This window comes from Blennius ocellaris (genome assembly GCF_963422515.1).
Source record: "Blennius ocellaris genome assembly, chromosome: 21".
NCBI lineage: Eukaryota > Metazoa > Chordata > Actinopteri > Blenniiformes > Blenniidae > Blennius > Blennius ocellaris.
Genome location: NC_137670.1, coordinates 2,382,574 through 2,399,385, shown reverse-complemented (window position 1 = coordinate 2,399,385; position 16,812 = coordinate 2,382,574). Strand labels below are relative to the sequence as shown.

Sequence of the window (16,812 nt, the reverse complement as noted above, 5' to 3'; positions counted from 1 at the left end):
TGCGTCTCTGTTTGAGTGCACGATCCCTCCCTCCCTCCCTCCCTCCCTCCCTCCATCTTCTCCTCCTCTCCCCACCCCCGCTCCTCCTGAATGAGGGAGCATGTGCATGTTCTGCTGCGTCGCTCCGTGTGAGTGGAGAACATGTGGGCGCATCCGTCCTCCCGCTCCGAGTGGCCATGTGCACGTCGTTCACCGCGGGGGCGTGAAGCAACAGCCACCGCACACACACACACACACACACACACACGCGCACACACACACCTGTAACGAGACGCCAGATGCACAACTGATATTCGACGGGTTTGTTTCGGTGTCTGGATCTCACACCTCGGTCGCAGGCCTTGGCAGGGGCGCTTGTGTTTTTTTTAAATGTTTTTGTTTTTAAAAAAAAAGCCTCAATCTGGGAGTAAAATTACTAAATCAATGCAGGCCTGACCTATATTTAGGGGAGAGAGAGAGAGAGAGAGAGAGAGAGAGAGAGAATACAGCCGCGATCACAATGGCAAACGTGTAAACGGACGCGTGCAACGAGAAACAAAGCGGCTTTTTTTTTTTGTGGGTTTTTTAACGGCAAAGGGTGTCGGTTTGTGTGTCGGTCCCTGGTGCTTGTGAAACTCGCCAGAATTAAAAAAAAAAAAAAAATGCATCAAGTCGAAGCGAGCAGGGTGTGAAAGTGTGTGAGTGTGTGTGTGTGTGTGTGTGTGTGTTGCATTTCACACAAGAGCTCATTCAGTTTAACTTGTTTACGTCCTGCAGGAGTTTAAATAGCCTCGTCTGCACGTCAGCGGAGGAGTTTGAACTGGATCGCCGGCCTCTCGGCGGATCTCCTCCCTCTGACCACGTTTTTTTGCTCGGCTGCTCCGGGAGCTGCTGCCGCCGCTATTTCAGGAAACGTGGTGGGAGGCTGTGGTCACACCTTTGCACAGGATGCAGGTAAAGAGCAGCTCAGACGCCGTCTCTCTCTCTGGCGGGGTTTTTTTTTTTTTTTTGTGTGTGTTTTTGCACACCGCCCTCCTCACGTGCGCAGAAGCAGGCTTTTTCCTGCACCCATTAACAGATTTATTTATTTATTTATTTATTCATTCCAGAGTGGAATTAAACAGGATTTTAGGTAAATCCGTTCAAGTCGCCGAGGACTACGGTGGCCCGCAAGTGCAACCGTGTGACGAAACAGAAGAGAGACTCCAGGCCACTAGGTGGCAGAGCTGAGTTTCAACGACAAGGAGTGAATGGACGAGAAAGTTTGTCGCTGGCGGAATAGATCTATAAAAACTAGAACCCTCGCGGGCGATCAGCGCCTGCTGATGCGACGTGACTCTCAAATATGTTTATCTTATGTGCTTCAAATCAGCAAATGAAATATGTTTAATTAATAAGAGGATAGAATAAATAAGTATTCTATCATTATTATTATTATAATTCAGCTGTTGATGAATGGAGGCCGAGTTTCATCCATTCATTTATAATTAATTGTGTTTTAATACTAACAATACTACCACCACTGTTGAAAGTATCTTTAAGTCATGATTATCATTAAAAAAAAAAGATTTTCCCCAAAAATGTAAATAATAGATTTTTTGGAAATTAATTAATTTATGTTGTAATACGATATTATCTTGGAGTGGAGGCTACGTGCCGTGTGTGTGTGTGTGTGTGTGTTAGCTGAGAGAACACAGGGAGGAGAAGAGCGATGCGGTAACTATGGAGTCGTATCCATGGTGCTGTCGCCATGGAAACAAAGCCTGGTAAGCCAGTGACTTAATTGGCATCTGGGCGGCTCGGAGACTCGGAGGGACCGAGGAGGAGCCGCGATCCAGAATAGAAACCCTCGACACTAATGTTTGCTTCACACGCCTGACGACACGCGCGTCATTATGAGGACGCAAACAAGTTAGACTGCGTGTGTGTGTGTGTGTGTGTGTGTGTGTGTGTGTGTGTGTGTGTGTGTGTGTGTGTGTGTGTGTGTGTGTGTGTGTGTGTGTGTGTGTGTGTGTGTGTGTGTGTGTGTGTGTGTGTGTGTTTTAGCACAGGGGTCTACAACCTTGATGACCAAAAGAGGCGTTTCCATGATTTTCAACCAAATCAAAATTTTCTGGAGCCGTAAAACACGTTAATTATCTGACATGAAGAAATAAATATAGAAAAACATTCATACATATATATATATATATATATATATATATAATTTTTGCTGTTTATAGCTGCTGTATGTTTCACATTGTTTAGAGTGCTTTTAGCTGTAATAATATTTTTTCATTTTTCATTTTTTTCATTATTTTTCGACATTTAAAAAACATATTTTTCACATTTTGTTCTTTTTCCATTTTTTCTTTATTTCTCTATTTTTCCTCATTAAATTTGTTTCCATTTTTTTCCATTTTTCCTTATTTCTTTATTGTTTTAAAACCTTTTTCTCATTTTGTTCTTTTTCCATTTGTTCTTTATTCCTTTATTTTTCCTCATTTAGAAAAATATTTTTCCCATTTTTTTTCTCGTTTTTTTCCTTATTTCTTTATTTTTATTTTTTTAAACCTTTTTCTTATTTTGTTATTTTTCTCTTTTCTTTCCCTTTTCCATTTCAACAATATGACCGACTTCGCTGTTTTACCTCACTTATCTGTTTTTATCCTGCATTTGTTTTGAAAATCTGCATGGGATGCAAACAAAATAAAATACAATAAAAACTATATTTATTTCCCTTACACACTGAAAGCTTCGGGGAGCCGCTATGGAGGAGCTGAGGAGCCATACGTGGCTCCACAGCCGCAGGTTGCAGACCCCTGGTTTAGCAGGTAAACATCACAACACCCACTGATTAATAGTTTGATAAATAAGTAAATAATAATAAAGAAATCCGGCAGCTGGTCTTAACAGAACACATTGTTGTCACGTTCCTTCGTCCAGCTCGGGGGTCTGCAACCTTCAGGACCAAGAGAGTCGTTTTCCACCATTTTCCACCAAATCAAATTTGGAACCAGGAAACTGTTAATCCTTCGGCGGTGAAAGAAACAAAACCAGCACAAAGGAAACGAGGTGAAAAAACTACTCACAGTGTCCACTGCAGCTTCTGATTCTTGATCGAGTTGTAAAGTGCCTGAAGAGGAAGGAAAGAAAAATCACATTTAGATACGTGTGTGTGTGTGTGTGTGTGTGTGTGTGTGTGTGTGTGTGTGTGTGTGTGTGTGTGTGTGTGTGTGTGTGTGTGTGTGTGTGTGTGTTGTTTGTTTTCTGAGTGGTCAACGAGCTCCATTCAATAACTGCACTCAGAGAAACGTCTCCTCCGTCTTTAACCCGTTTCCTTCTCCCGCCGAACGATTCCTCAGCACCGCCAGCGGCTAACAAAGCTATTAATGGCTCGTCAATACCAGAAGGAACTAATCAATCAGCTTGTAAATAATTCAGACTTCCACACGAACCGCGGCGAAGCGGAGGTCTCGAGAAACCCGAGAAATCCGAGCAGGAGAACACATTTTGCTTTGTGAGTCGAGGAAAAACGCAGGGAACCCGCGGCGGCCATGACGGTCTGAAAGGAGAACCGCCGTGTGACGACGACCACCGCTTCAGTTATGGACTCAACAACAGAGCAAAGCAACTTTTTTTTTTTCCCCTAAATCTCTAGAAAGGTTGAAATCGTCCCTGACGGTGTCGAGGTGGTCACTTCTTATCGTGGAGACGTGAAACAGAAGCCACGTTAGTCTCCGACAGCATGGCTGAACGCTCATCATGCTGCCAATAAACACATTTATCATGACAACAACAACAACTGCTCCGAGGGTCCGTCCTGGAAACCACCAGGAAACCGGTTCACCTAAACCAGCTGTTTTTGGTCAGTCATCCACATCTGGTTTTAGAGGCGCGAAGGCGGGATTTTAAAACCCCGGCAAAGACAATTATCTGGGGAAAAAAGATGACGTAATCGCCCACGGTGGTCCGTGATGTCATCAAACAACCACAACAATCAGGGACTACAAGCTGCTGACGCTCGCAGCAGGGCCATAGACCTATAGAACTAGAACTACATACAGGTTCATGAGCAGGGATCTACTTCTAGATTTCTATGTGCTCTGTCTTCTTCTGCATTTTTGGTGCGTTTGGTGAGTCACAGCGCCCCTAAAGGCCTGACATGTGTACTACATGTCCTGAAGCCTCGTGTTGAGCGATTTTCATACTGACGTGTGGACGGAATGTCTTTGGAAGAAATGCCGAAGAGAAAAAAAAAACGTTTTGGTTTTTTTTTGTCGTGTGGATGTACCCTGAGACAAAAGATCTCACTTTGCATATTTGTACCATGTGTGTATTTCGCCAAGTTTTCGCCAAAACTATTAGCCCAAATTGCAGCCAATCACAAGGCAACCCACGTTCAAGAAACCCGAAAGAACAGGAACCAACAGAATCTTAACATTGGCGAAGGTCTACCGAGGGTCGTTCTTCACGTTCCACCTCAGACTCTTCACCCGTCTTCTTCTGCCTCCCGACATTTCTGATGTTGGGACTGAAACGTCCACCGGACGGCACCGCAGAGTCTACGTTGTGGGGCTGAGTCGTGTTTCGTGACCGCGGATGTTTACAGATGATACAACTCAAATAGTGAGAAGACCGTGAACAATCTGCAAATCCATCTCAGCTGCTTTGGACCACTTGTTAACGAAGATATACTCTCCCTCTCTCTGGTGTTTGATGTGGATCTACCGATCACATTCCGACCCTGATCTCCACACGGGAGGAAACTAAAGCCGCCGCCGCGATCCCGCCCGTCATCGTCCTCATTTCCCTGCATTGTGACTGTTTCGTCAGATGAAATAGGATCTCTAATGGCCCCGTGATTCCGTGCGACCGATGCCCGGCCCGATGACGAGCGCCTCGTGAATATTAACCGTCGCAGATTCGGTTTGCTCCTCTGCATTCAGGGCGCGTCGCAAACTTGAACTGTTCCCGTTGCATTTTAATGGCTCGCAACAGACGAGATGAGCTTCCCGGGGAAGCCGGAGACAAACTGCTTCTGTAGCACAAATCTGGTCAGCATCAAATATTAAGAGTGAATTTGTAAGCAGGAGCCGCTGCAGCAACAAACGCGGCAGGGAAACTCGATTGCGACGGACCGAAACGAGGCGTTTAACCTCCAGACGGGAAGACATGATGAGGAATCAGATGCAACACACAGAGCGCAAGAGTTTAACTGAATATGCGGGAATGGAGGAATAAAATCCAAACTGTAAGCGGCTGGAAGGCCTTTCATGTTGAACTCGGGCTGAAGCTTCGTTAAAAGTGACGTGGAGCGAAGCTCGTTCGGCGCCGAGGCCGAGCGCTTCCTGTTCTCGAGCAGGTTCTTCACCACCAGAACAAACCTTCAGCGTTTAAGGTGGACACACCAACTGTCCGTTGACTATCAACACTCTCACCCACAGGACGTTAAGTCCCCGTCCACACAAGACAAAAACGTCTTTTCCTTCCCCCCCTCAACATGAAAACGGGTCACAACCATGTAGTGCACATGCCAGGCCTACAGGTGTCGCTGCAACGCTGCCAAAGAAATACACCAACAACCGGACAAGATGCCGCCGAGGACGACAAGAAACCAACGTGTCCAACATGTATTAGAGTTACTCTGCCTGCATCACTTCTGCACACAGAAGAAACCAAAAAGAACGTCGACACTCGTTTCCAACCCGCAGAAAAAGAAATCCCCGCCGGACGGTTGAGGCCGGGTATTAAAGTGGCGGAGATTCACAGCCGTCCCTCGACATTTGTACTTTTATCCGGTGAATGTTTTGATCCACCGTCGAGGGATTTTGTTTTCTTTCTGCTAAAGCCCGACCAGTGTCTCCGTCCTCCGCCGGTCCACTGAAGCATCGCTCGTACTTCTGATGTCCTCTCAATGCGGCTGCAGAACAATTCCACCGCAGGGAGCCAATAAAGTCACCTTCAGCGGTACAGGAAGCGCAGTTTGACCTGAAACGTCGCCGCAACGCACACTTTCAATCTATGTCGGCGGCGATTCTTTCAACGACTCCACCGGAGGAGCGACGCCAGCCTGGGTGAGTTCAGGCAATGTGATTTATTGTTATTTCAGAGGAGGAAATCTTATGGTTGAATACCTTGACTACTTGTATTTCTACTGCCGTTTTAATTTTTTTTTAAATGCATCGTAACTGAGGCTGTGATCGACTCTTTTGTCTTCACATTTAAAGGGGTCATATTAAACAAAACTCACTTTATAAAGGTTTTCTAACAATACGAATCGTCTCCACACCTGGAACAACACCCCAGAGGTGTAGAAAGTGTGTCCTCTCTCTCCCTGACTTGTTCCAGGTTTTAAAAAGTGTGTTGCTCCAACCAGCCAATCAGAAACCAAACCCTATATAGTGTCATCAGGCGGTTTAGCCAATCACAATCAAGGGAGGCTCCTCCCACAATCAGGCAGCTCTGCTCTGGCACATGGCACCGCGAGAGGAATTACTTCTTCCTCTTCCCATAGATGGGCGTGTGTGTGGGCGGAGCCAGTGCAGCTCACACAGACACAGCAGATTCTGAATGCAGCTCCGAGGATCAGATATTGAAATAGAGCTAAGAGAGCTGGATTTTGAGGCAATAAACTCTGAAAACTATGTTTTTGGAACCACAAGACCAAAGTGTTGAAGAGCTGAACAGTATGAGCCATTTAAAGTGACAGTTTTCAATCCATCCATCCTCCTGATTCATCAAACCAGGTCCACAAACTCACCATCACACAACCAACAGTCAACAACTTCCCTTAAATGACTGGAAATGAGCAGAAAGAGCATTAAAGTCACTTAAGCTGAGAATCCCAGCAGGAGAATTTTCACCCTGAGGCTCCACTTCTAACCACTACTGTTTTTTTGTTTTGTTTTTTACAAAAACTAAGACTTTAGATCTTCACCAGAAGAATCTCTTTTTCCAAAGTTAACATTGAAATGTGTCTATTTTTTTCTTTTTCCAACTGAAACTGCATCATTTAGAGACCAAACTCCACAAAAAACAGAAACCAACAGAGTTGATCATGAAAACATGAGACTGTCACAGCAACAAGTCACTAAAACGTGTTCTCATGTTTTTACATTAATTATGGATTTTTCTTTGGTGGTTTGTTTTAAAAAACAATTTGCTGCGTTCAGTCGATCGGTTGAATTTCAAACCGACCTGAATCTAAACTAGACTCATTACCCAGTTTGATGGTTTTAACCCATCGTCACGAAGGGCTATCAGTGGTTTTGGTCTTGTGGTTCCTGAACCCAGTTGCTGAAAAAGATTCGTCTGGAAGGGAAGATTTTTTGGTTTTTATTTGTATTTTTTTTTTTTTTTTTTCAGTACCTTCCTCCTCTTCCGGGCCTGCGGGTGGTTCTGTCCGTCCTGAGCTTTGCCCAGCAGGTCCGGGAACACGAGGGGCTTGAGGGAGCGGGAGCGCGGGGTCCTGGGATAGCGGAACGGGTCCATCATGCGGAAGTCTCTGCCGTAGCGCACGGTGCACAGGGAGCGCGAGCGCAGGCGCCCCGCGGAGTGCAGGCTGTTGACGCCGATCATGGCAAGAAGTGCGACACGGCCAGATCCTCCCTCCCTCCTCCTCCCCCCTCTAGATACGTGTGTCTTTTTAAAAGTTCCTGCGGAAAGCACGCCGCCCGGTGAGGTGGTGGGGGTAGAAAAGTTGTGGTGTGACGGAGGTCACCGAAGGCTCCAGGTGGAGGCGAACGCCGTTGTGGAAACCGGGCGCGACGTCCCTCGGCGTCTCGATCAACAGCCGCCAGGCGACGACGCAGGGATGCCCACCTGATGCTGAATTATTGATCGGCCGGCCATGTATTATACATCCCTCCGAGGAGCCGCCGCCGTCGCCCCGCGGAGCGGCGCACAAACTTTCGGCGGGCACATTGACCCCCGGACCGGATCCAGGGGGCCGGAGTCGTCCACAGATGGCCGAAGGTTGCGAACGGAGCGGAATGAGGAGGCGCCGGACACACAGGACGTTACACAAAAGCTCTTTATGTCAACACAAATTAGAATGAATAAATAAAAAAAAAAAAACAACAACACACAATTACAAGGACACACACACAACAGCAGAAGATGGGGAGGGGTGGAAGTGGAGGGTGGGGGGTCGCACTAGGACTTCGGAGGGATTCCAAACAGAACCTTAGATTTCGTCACAAACCACCCCCCCTCCCAAAAAATAGAAGAAACCCACAAACAAGCTGAATTAAAAAGAAGAAGAAGAAGAAGAAGAAGAAGAAGAATGGAAGCTGGTTATTCCTGTTGCTCCCCGTGAAAAATGGACACCATCAGTTCTTCCTCCCCCTCGGTCAGATCATCCGCCTCACTTCTTCCTCCGGCTCTCCGTCCGCCGGCTCCCATCCTTTTCTCCGCGATCCACTCTTCCTCTCTCTCACTCTCCGCTCCCCCTCACTCTCTCCCGGCGCGGCGTCCTCCCCATCGCGCAGTCGGCGGGTGTGGGTGTTCGGAGGAGCGGGGGGGGCGGAGGAGAAGGAACAGCCGCCGCACGTCTTTCATACCTTCCTCCTCGTCTTTTATGTGTTCATCCCGATCTTTTTAGTCCAGATTCTCTCTTTTTTTCTGCTGCTGCTGCTGCGGCCGTGGAAGAGGAGGAGGAGGAGGAGGAGGAGGAGGAGGAGGAGGTGGTGAAGGAGGAAGAGGAGGAGGAGGAGAGCTGGCTGCCTCAATTGCAGTGAAAAGAGAGGCTGGTAGGGACAGTGTTCTCCCTCCCTCCCTCGCTCTCTCTCTGTCTCCCTCCCTCCCTCCCTCCCTCCCTCCCTCGCTCTCTCTCTCTTGCTCTCTCCGTCAATGCGTATCTCCCTCCCTCCTTCTCTCAGTCATCGCCAGCAAATCACAGTCTCCAAAACTGCTTCACACACACACACACACACACACACACACACACACACACACACACACACACACACACACACACACACACACACACACACACACACACACACACACACACACACACACACTTAAAAAAAAAAAAATACTTCCAGTAGAAATCAGTATGCTGCGGTCGTCTCGTGGGAGAGTCTGGTAAGGTGTGTGTCGGAGAGAGAGAGAGAGAGAGAGAGAGAGCGAGAGAGAGATAGAGAGAGAGAGCGAGAGAGAGAGAGAGAGCAGCAGGGGAACCTTGACAGAAAGAAAAAAAAAATCCTCTCCGACCAGCTCAGCTACTAAACTGTGAATTAAAGGAGCAGTCCGCAGTTTGGGAGGACGCTTCACCTGAGTGTGTACAATAACTTCCAACTAACTACCAACTAACTACCAAATGCAGGGAAACTGCACATTCAGCTGCAACCAAGACGTCAAAATTCCACCTCAAGATACAAAATCCTGAATCATTTATTCAATCATGCGTGTTTCCTGAAGCGGAACCTATCAGAGGAATGTTGAAAGAACCTGTTGATCAGAGACGTGTCCCTCAACCTTTGTCTTTCCTGAACACCTCTTGGAAAAAAACAAAACAAGGACCGGGTCCGGACCGGAAGCTCCGGAGAGAGGAAACATAAAACAGACCCTGTCGGTAGTCGGGCTACATTCGGCAGCGACTGAACATTTTGTCCCTGAAGTCGCCGCGTTGCGGCGGCGACACGCTACGACTTCAGCCGCCGCTGACGAGAGACGGACAACATGTGGTCGTGCGTCGTTATGCGAGACGAGCTCGCAGATCATCCGAGAGCTGAGATCTTCTGACGGCCCGACAAGTTTCCCCCCCCCCCCGACAGTCTGACGGCTGCTACCAACTCCAGCCGCTAACGACCGCGAGTGACATGAGGCGGTGCTGCCGTGTGGCCGGCGCCAAGGCAGAGGCTCGTGGAGATTTCCTGTCAAATCCAACCCTCCAAAATTTGACACGACCTTTTTATTTGTGCCTGCCTCTTTAAGAGGCGTCGGGCAAATATTACTATCCCAGGAAAAAGCGTTTACATTTTATTATCATTCCTCTGATCACTAGCTAATTAGCTAAACTCGTTAGCTTCGCATATTAGCATGTGAGATAACGCCAGATTCCAGGTCAGCGACACCTGGGAGGTGTCCTTTGTGATTTTCAGGCAGTTCACAGGTATTAGTATAGCATGCTAATTAGCATGCTAACACATTTTGCTCGATTGAGCTGATATTTGGTGGGTGGCCTAAGAGGGAGGCTAGGGTCATGGATCAGTGGCTAATTAGCTGGGTCCTGCACACTTTTGACCAAACCCTAGGGTCAGGGTCACAGGACCAACCCCATAGTATATTCAAGGGGCAGCAGCGGAATTTTTTTAGTTTTTATTATTAATTGAAAGGCTCCAGAACCCCAGGGGCTGAATCCCCCGAAGACCTCAAGGATGTCAGGCATTACAGAAGGGTAGTGGACCCTGCTGTCGAACAGATACGAGCCAGCTTTTGTTTTTTAGTCTGTAAAAACTCAATAGGGCTTACGAGTTATTTCCAGTAGCCAGCTTTGGACCGTCAACATGTTTCAGCTCCTCAGAGCATCAAATGTCCACGAAAGTCAGTTCTAAGACAAGCGTGGGATTATTTATGATCCACAACTACAGACAGACCGGACTGAGCAGAGATCACCTGCTGGCTCGACTCGTCTTTACCTCCGTCCTCCTGCCTTCGTCTCATGTTAAATTTAAGACGATATGATAAAAGTGTCCGTTGTGGTTCTTTCTACTGCGAAAAAAAAAGAAAAAAAAGGGAAAGGAAACGACACAGTTCCTCCCTCATGACCAGCAACTGTCTTCTGACATCAGCGAGGACATTTTGTCGAGGCCGAGATGCGAGACGGGTCCGCCCTCCGGCGCCGTGAGACTCGACCAGGAGGGGGAAAGAAGAAGTGGGGGCCGGACTGTAAAAAACCTGGACGAGCTGCCCCGCTGCAGGAGGAGGTGGAAGCTTCGTGCTCCTCTCCGACTGTAATGCTTCTTCTCTGACCGCGTAGGCGGCGGCGGCGGCGGCGGCGGCGGCGGCGGCGGCTTGTGGGCTCGTGGCTCCATTCCCAAGAAAACCATGGAGCAGCTCTGAGCAAAGCACTTAACCCTGAATTACTAACATGAGGCCGCGGCAAAGTACACGGAAACACCCGGGGCCCGTTTCAGACAAACTGCCAGCTGATGGAGCTTCAGACACGGAAGACGAGTTCTTCCAATCAGCATTAACCCTCAACCTTCCAGCGCCGCTTCATGTCTCCCCGTCGTTTTTTTTTTTTGTCAAATCAGTAATACTCGTTCTTCTGCACATGCTCAGTAGGTAAGAACAAAGTTTCCTCCGTCCATTTTCTCCTGGACGTTTTATAATCGACAGTCTGTCCAATGCGTGGTTTTATTACTAAGAGCAAACAACAACACCATCTAGTGGACCAACATGAAAACTACATTGTTTTTCAGAGTTTCTGACCTTGTGACCCTCGAATCGGCGTCACTTAGCAACAACAACAACAATGGCGGAGGACGACGTGCGAACAACAGCACCGACTTGTGGCTCAACATGAAGCAGCTTCTAAACTATTTGATGGTTTATTAGAAAAGCTTTTCAATCCGACACTTTCTGCTTCCGGAGCTTTAACAGGTTTGAGAGTTCAGATTGTAAAACTCCACGGCGGAGAACTCAGACAGACCCGAGTCAGATTAAAAAAAAAAAAAAAAAACTTTATTTCACATCCTAGTGATTATCCGAACCAATCTGGTTACCTTCACTTAATATCAGCGGCTCAAACGACATTTTAATGAAGTCCGAGCTATTTTTAAACTCCTCCGCCTCACAAAACCACAAGATTAAGACGGGAAGGAGAAGTAAGTAAAGGCTTTTTTGAGCCGGGGTTTTAGAATTTCCCGACTCTTGGATCCATGTAAAAAAAAAAAAAAAACAGTTTTCACGCTTCTAAAACCGCCTCAGGCCAGAAACATCTGGTTCAGGTGAACCAGGTTCCTGGTGTGGACAACAGAAACATCTGGTTCAGGTGAACCTGGTTCCTGGTGTGGATGACAGAAACATCTGGTTCAGGTGAACCAGGTTCCTGGTGTGGACGACAGAAACATCTGGTTCAGGTGAACCTGGTTCCTGGTGTGGACGACAGAAACATCTGGTTCAGGTGAACCTGGTTCCTGGTGTGGATGACAGGCCAGAAACATCTGGTTCAGGTGAACGAGGTTCCTGGTGTGGACGACAGGCCAGAAACATCTGGTTCAGGTGAACCTGGTTCCTGGTGTGGACGACAGTCCAGAAACATCTGGTTCAGGTGAACCTGGTTCCTGGTGTGGATGACAGGCCAGAAACATCTGGTTCAGGTGAACGAGGTTCCTGGTGAGGACGACAGGCCAGAAACATCTGGTTCAGGTGAACCTGGTTCCTGGTGTGGACGACAGTCCAGAAACATCTGGTTCAGGTGAACCTAGTTCCTGGTGTGGATGACAGTCCAGAAACATCTGGTTCAGGTGAACCTGGTTCCTGGTGTGGATGACAGGCCAGAAACATCTGGTTCAGGTGAACCAGGTTCCTGGTGTGGACGGACCATCAGAACGGTTGTTTTTATCATGACAGGCTGCCGGAGGTGGAACAGCAGTCCTGAAAAAAATGGCTGAATAATTCAAATTAAACATCCTCGCTTCACTAAAAGCTGCTCAGACACAAGTGACGGAGCAGTTTTTTTTTTTTTTTTTTAGTGTGTGTGTGTGTGTGTGTGAGACTATTTTCAGCCGCAGATTAACACGGCACGCGCGTCCTGTGTGAAGCGACAGCAGGACAGAGAACAAGTCAACATGAACAAGTGGCTCCAGTTTGCACAGGTTTCTCTTCACAGACGACGCAGGACGAGTTTCGCTTTGTCTGGTTTCCGCCGACGCAAGAAGAAAGAAGTAAGATCAGTAACTTGTTCCAGCGAAACCAGGAACGGTCGCCGAGCCGCTGCCGCGCTCCGGCTGGCCGCGGAGCTCGCCGTTAGCATTAGCAATTTTTGAAGCTTTCCCATTCAGTGGAGCTTTGTGGTTATTTCGATAGTCTCTTGTTTACCAGACCAGTCCCTCGTTAATCCGGGACACACTTATTAAAGCAGGTACTTTAGCACTAGCAGGAGTTTTAATTAGCACGAGTAGCAGTTAGCTTCTCTTTCTAAGAGCAGCCGACATGTTTAGAATTAATCTCAGATGTTTTGTTGCTACTTAGTTTCATTTAGTTTAAAATATTTTGATATCCAGATTATAGAGCATCTTCCTCCTCTAAAATCCAGATTATAGAGCATCTTCCACCTCTAGCATCAGATTATAGAGCATCTTCCTCCTCTAACATCAGATTATAGAGCATCTTCCTCCCCGAACCTCCAGATTATAGAGCATCTTCCTCCCAGAACCTCCAGATTATAGAACATCTTCCTCTCCTAACCTCCAGATTATAGAGCATCTTCCTCCTCTAACATCCAGATAATACAGCAACCAGTTAGTTTTTATTTGCAGTAACTAATAAAGTAACTTCACCACTATCGGAAAAAGTAATTAACACACTTGGTTACTGCTCTCTGACAGCCGTAGAGCGACGGCGGCGACACGAGCGTCCCTTTCGCCCCCATTTACAAAAAAAAACAAACAAGTCGTCCATCTTTTCCTCGCCGCAATCGATGCGGCCGCGCGATCGATAGCGTCGGCGGAGCTAATTAGCGTTTGAGGAGCGCGACTGAGCCGCGCAACATTTTCATCTCGGCAGAATTCCTCCTGCTGCTGCTGCTGCTCTACTGCGGGCCGCTAACCTACTTCAGTGCATCATTAGCTCCCACTTCAAGCTGTAAGCCCCGAGCGGCGCAGAGCGTGGGGGGGTGGAGGGAGGGGAGGGGGGGTGGAGAACAGGAAAGTTAGCTCTGAAGCTGGAGCTCAGGCCACAAGGCCCGGGGAGCCCTGCAGGGAGCCGCCGTACGGCGCTATGTTTCCACGCAGGCCGCTCTGCGGAGCAGGAGGTGATTGGAGGACTAATGGCTCAGAGCCGCAGCGGCAACCGCGACGTTTAATCTGCGTCTTCTGCGGCGGGCCGGTCAGCCGCTCGGTCACAGCGGCAATTAGTCCAGACAGCTGCTGGAGACGCAACATCTGCAGGACGGGGGAGGACAGGAATGCAGACAGAGGGAATGAGAATCATCCGTCCAGCACAACCAGTGGACCTGTGACAGTCTCACACACTAGTTAGCGTCAATATGAGCTAATGGCTATCGCACTAGCGACGCTAACTCGGTTGGCGGAGGTCTGCGCTCTACCGAGTGTAGCTGTAGTCCAGGGGTGTCAAACATGTGGCCCGGGGGCCAGAACCAGAGTCCAGAGGATCTAATCCGGCCCGCCATGTTTTTTAAAGTATAAAAATGAAAACTGACAGAGGCTGATCTAAAAACACTAGATTGGCAAAAAATGACATTCAAAACCGCCCTTGGTCAGAATTTGACCCCCGACATTAATGCATCTGTGGAGGTCACATAACGCAACGCCTTTCACAATAAAACAATGAGTCCAATTTATGGGAAGTGATACTTTAGACACGTAAAGTCAAAACAATTTCCAGATGATGACAAATTGTTTTAATCCTGAATAAAAATATGATATCCAGATATAGGTGACTGAGGGGTTTTTTTGTGTGTGTTTTTTTTGCAAATATAATATCTGATTTCCTTTAATATGTACATTTCAGAATAGACTGGCAAATTCTTGCAGTTACAAAAGGATCAAAAGAAGGAAAGACTTTGACATTTGTCCATATCTGCAGTTTAATATGTTACGTTTGACTTGTTCGGCCTCCAGAGGTCAAATTAGGTTGATGTGGCCCCTCAACTGAAATTAGTTTGACGCCCCTGCTCTAGTCTATTTATCGTGTGTATGAATGAATTTGACCAACTTTTTCGCAAAAACACGAATTGCGTGAAATGTTTGGTGACGATTTGTCATCACCCAAGGACCATCTGATCACAGTTTGGGAAGGTGACGGCGAACCGCTTCCGAATAAATCCCCCAAAACCGTGAAGAAATTCCCCATACAAAGTGGATGAGAGAGAGGAGATAAAAGGAGATCAGCCTCTGTTGCCATGGGGACGCTCCCTGCTCAGGGTTTTCCAGTTCAACTCAGTATTTGACCGGGGTCAACGAGGGTTTTTTTTTTCCTTTCTTCTCGCGGCGCCTTGTTTATCACCAGCAGTACAAACTTATTGACTCCAGTCAGGCCTCATCAAGCCAAGAGCAATAAAGCAGAACGACGCGGTTCGTGTCGTCCAGCCGTCGTTAAAGAGACGCGATGAGGAACGAGCGGGTCTGAGCGGAGCGGCGAGAGACGCCTGCCTGACTGATGTCATGGCGAGGGAGGGAGGGGGGAGGAGGGGGGGGGCGGGGGAGGAAACGTCCTCCGGAGGACATTAGGATGGTTTATTGGCTCGTTATGAATCCCAGAACAAGAGACGGCTGATTGAGACAAACAAGCTGTCGACGGAGCGCACGTACACACACACACACACACACACACACACACACACACACACACACACACACTGCTGTTTTCATATTTAATTCAGTCTCCCACTCTTAATGCAATCAACTTCGAGTAAAGTCACAGAAACACATGGACTCAGTGATGAACGGAGGAAAACACCATAAAATAACGTCTCCAGGAGAGATTGAAGCTGGAAAACTTAGATTTCAGGAGAGGAGGAGAGGTGGAGAGGAGGAGAGGAGGAGAGGAGGAGAGGAGGAGAGGAGAGGTGGAGAGGAGGAGAGGACAGGAGAGGTGGAGAGGACAGGAGAGGTGGAGAGGTGGAGAGGACAGGAGAGGTGGAGAGGTGGAGAGGAGGAGAGGTGGAGAGGAGCAGAGGAGGAGAGGAGGAGAGGTGGAGAGGAGGAGAGGTGGAGAGGTGGAGAGGAGGAGAATAGGAGAGGTGGAGAGGAGGAGAGGTGGAGAGGACAGGAGAGGTGGAGAGGAGGAGAGGACAGGAGAGGTAGAGAGGTGGAGAGGAGGAGAGGTGGAAAGGAGCAGAGGAGGAGAGGAGGAGAGGTGGAGAGGAGGAGAGGAGCAGAGGAGGAGAGGAGCAGAGGAGGAGAGGAGGAGAGGAGCAGAGGAGCAGAGGAGGAGAGGAGGAGCGGTGGAGAGGAGGAGAGGTGGAGATTTCACCTTTGTCATGTCATTGTCATGTTAAATCATATAAAGTGACTTTGCATGTTCTCCCTACAACAGCTTAACAACCGTAAATGTATTTAATTATATAAATTTATAACGAAATAAATAAAATAAAATAAAATGGTGTAATTCTTGGCACCTTAGAACACTTTATCTTTCAGAAAATCCTCGGTTCAGGTCCAGATTGTGCTCAGATTTAACAATAAAATATAATAATAACAAACTAAAATCAATTACATAGATAATTGACAAATGATAAAATAATGATTAAAAACTCTAACAATAAAGAATAGAAATAGAAATGTAGTTTTCCTGTGTACAGGGTACGTATGATGCAGAAATACAGCAGATTTTTCTATATAATCACAGACGATTAAAAATGTATGCCGCCAGCTGAAAGAAATGCATCAATAACCTCCGTCGTCGGGCCACGATTTGATTTTCATGTTTCCATCCTGCTTCTTTGCCATTTTGCTCTCGGCTCTTTTTTTATTTTTTTCGTAAAAAAATCTCAAAACCGACTGCACAGTACACCACTTGATCAATAAAACCTGATCAATACCACCTGATCAATACCACCTGATCAGCACGAACTAAAGTCAGAAGCATCGACGGAAGTCAAAGGAAAAGTATTTTCGTCTTGCTTTCTGTCTCGAAGGTTCAACCAGTCTATCATAT

The 16,812-nt window shown here is 47.5% G+C and overlaps 1 protein-coding gene across 1 annotated transcript in view; it reads right to left on the bottom strand.

Annotated features, from left to right (window-relative positions):
- Positions 1–16,812, bottom strand: part of LOC308145514 (uncharacterized protein) — a gene marked incomplete at both ends in the record, with an annotated part of 45,665 nt that overhangs the window by 11,204 nt on the left and 17,649 nt on the right. The window contains one exon of the mRNA XM_080516978.1: positions 3,051–3,094. Coding sequence (XP_080373104.1) covers positions 3,051–3,094 — 44 coding nt within the window. The remainder of the gene's footprint in view (positions 1–3,050; positions 3,095–16,812) is intronic.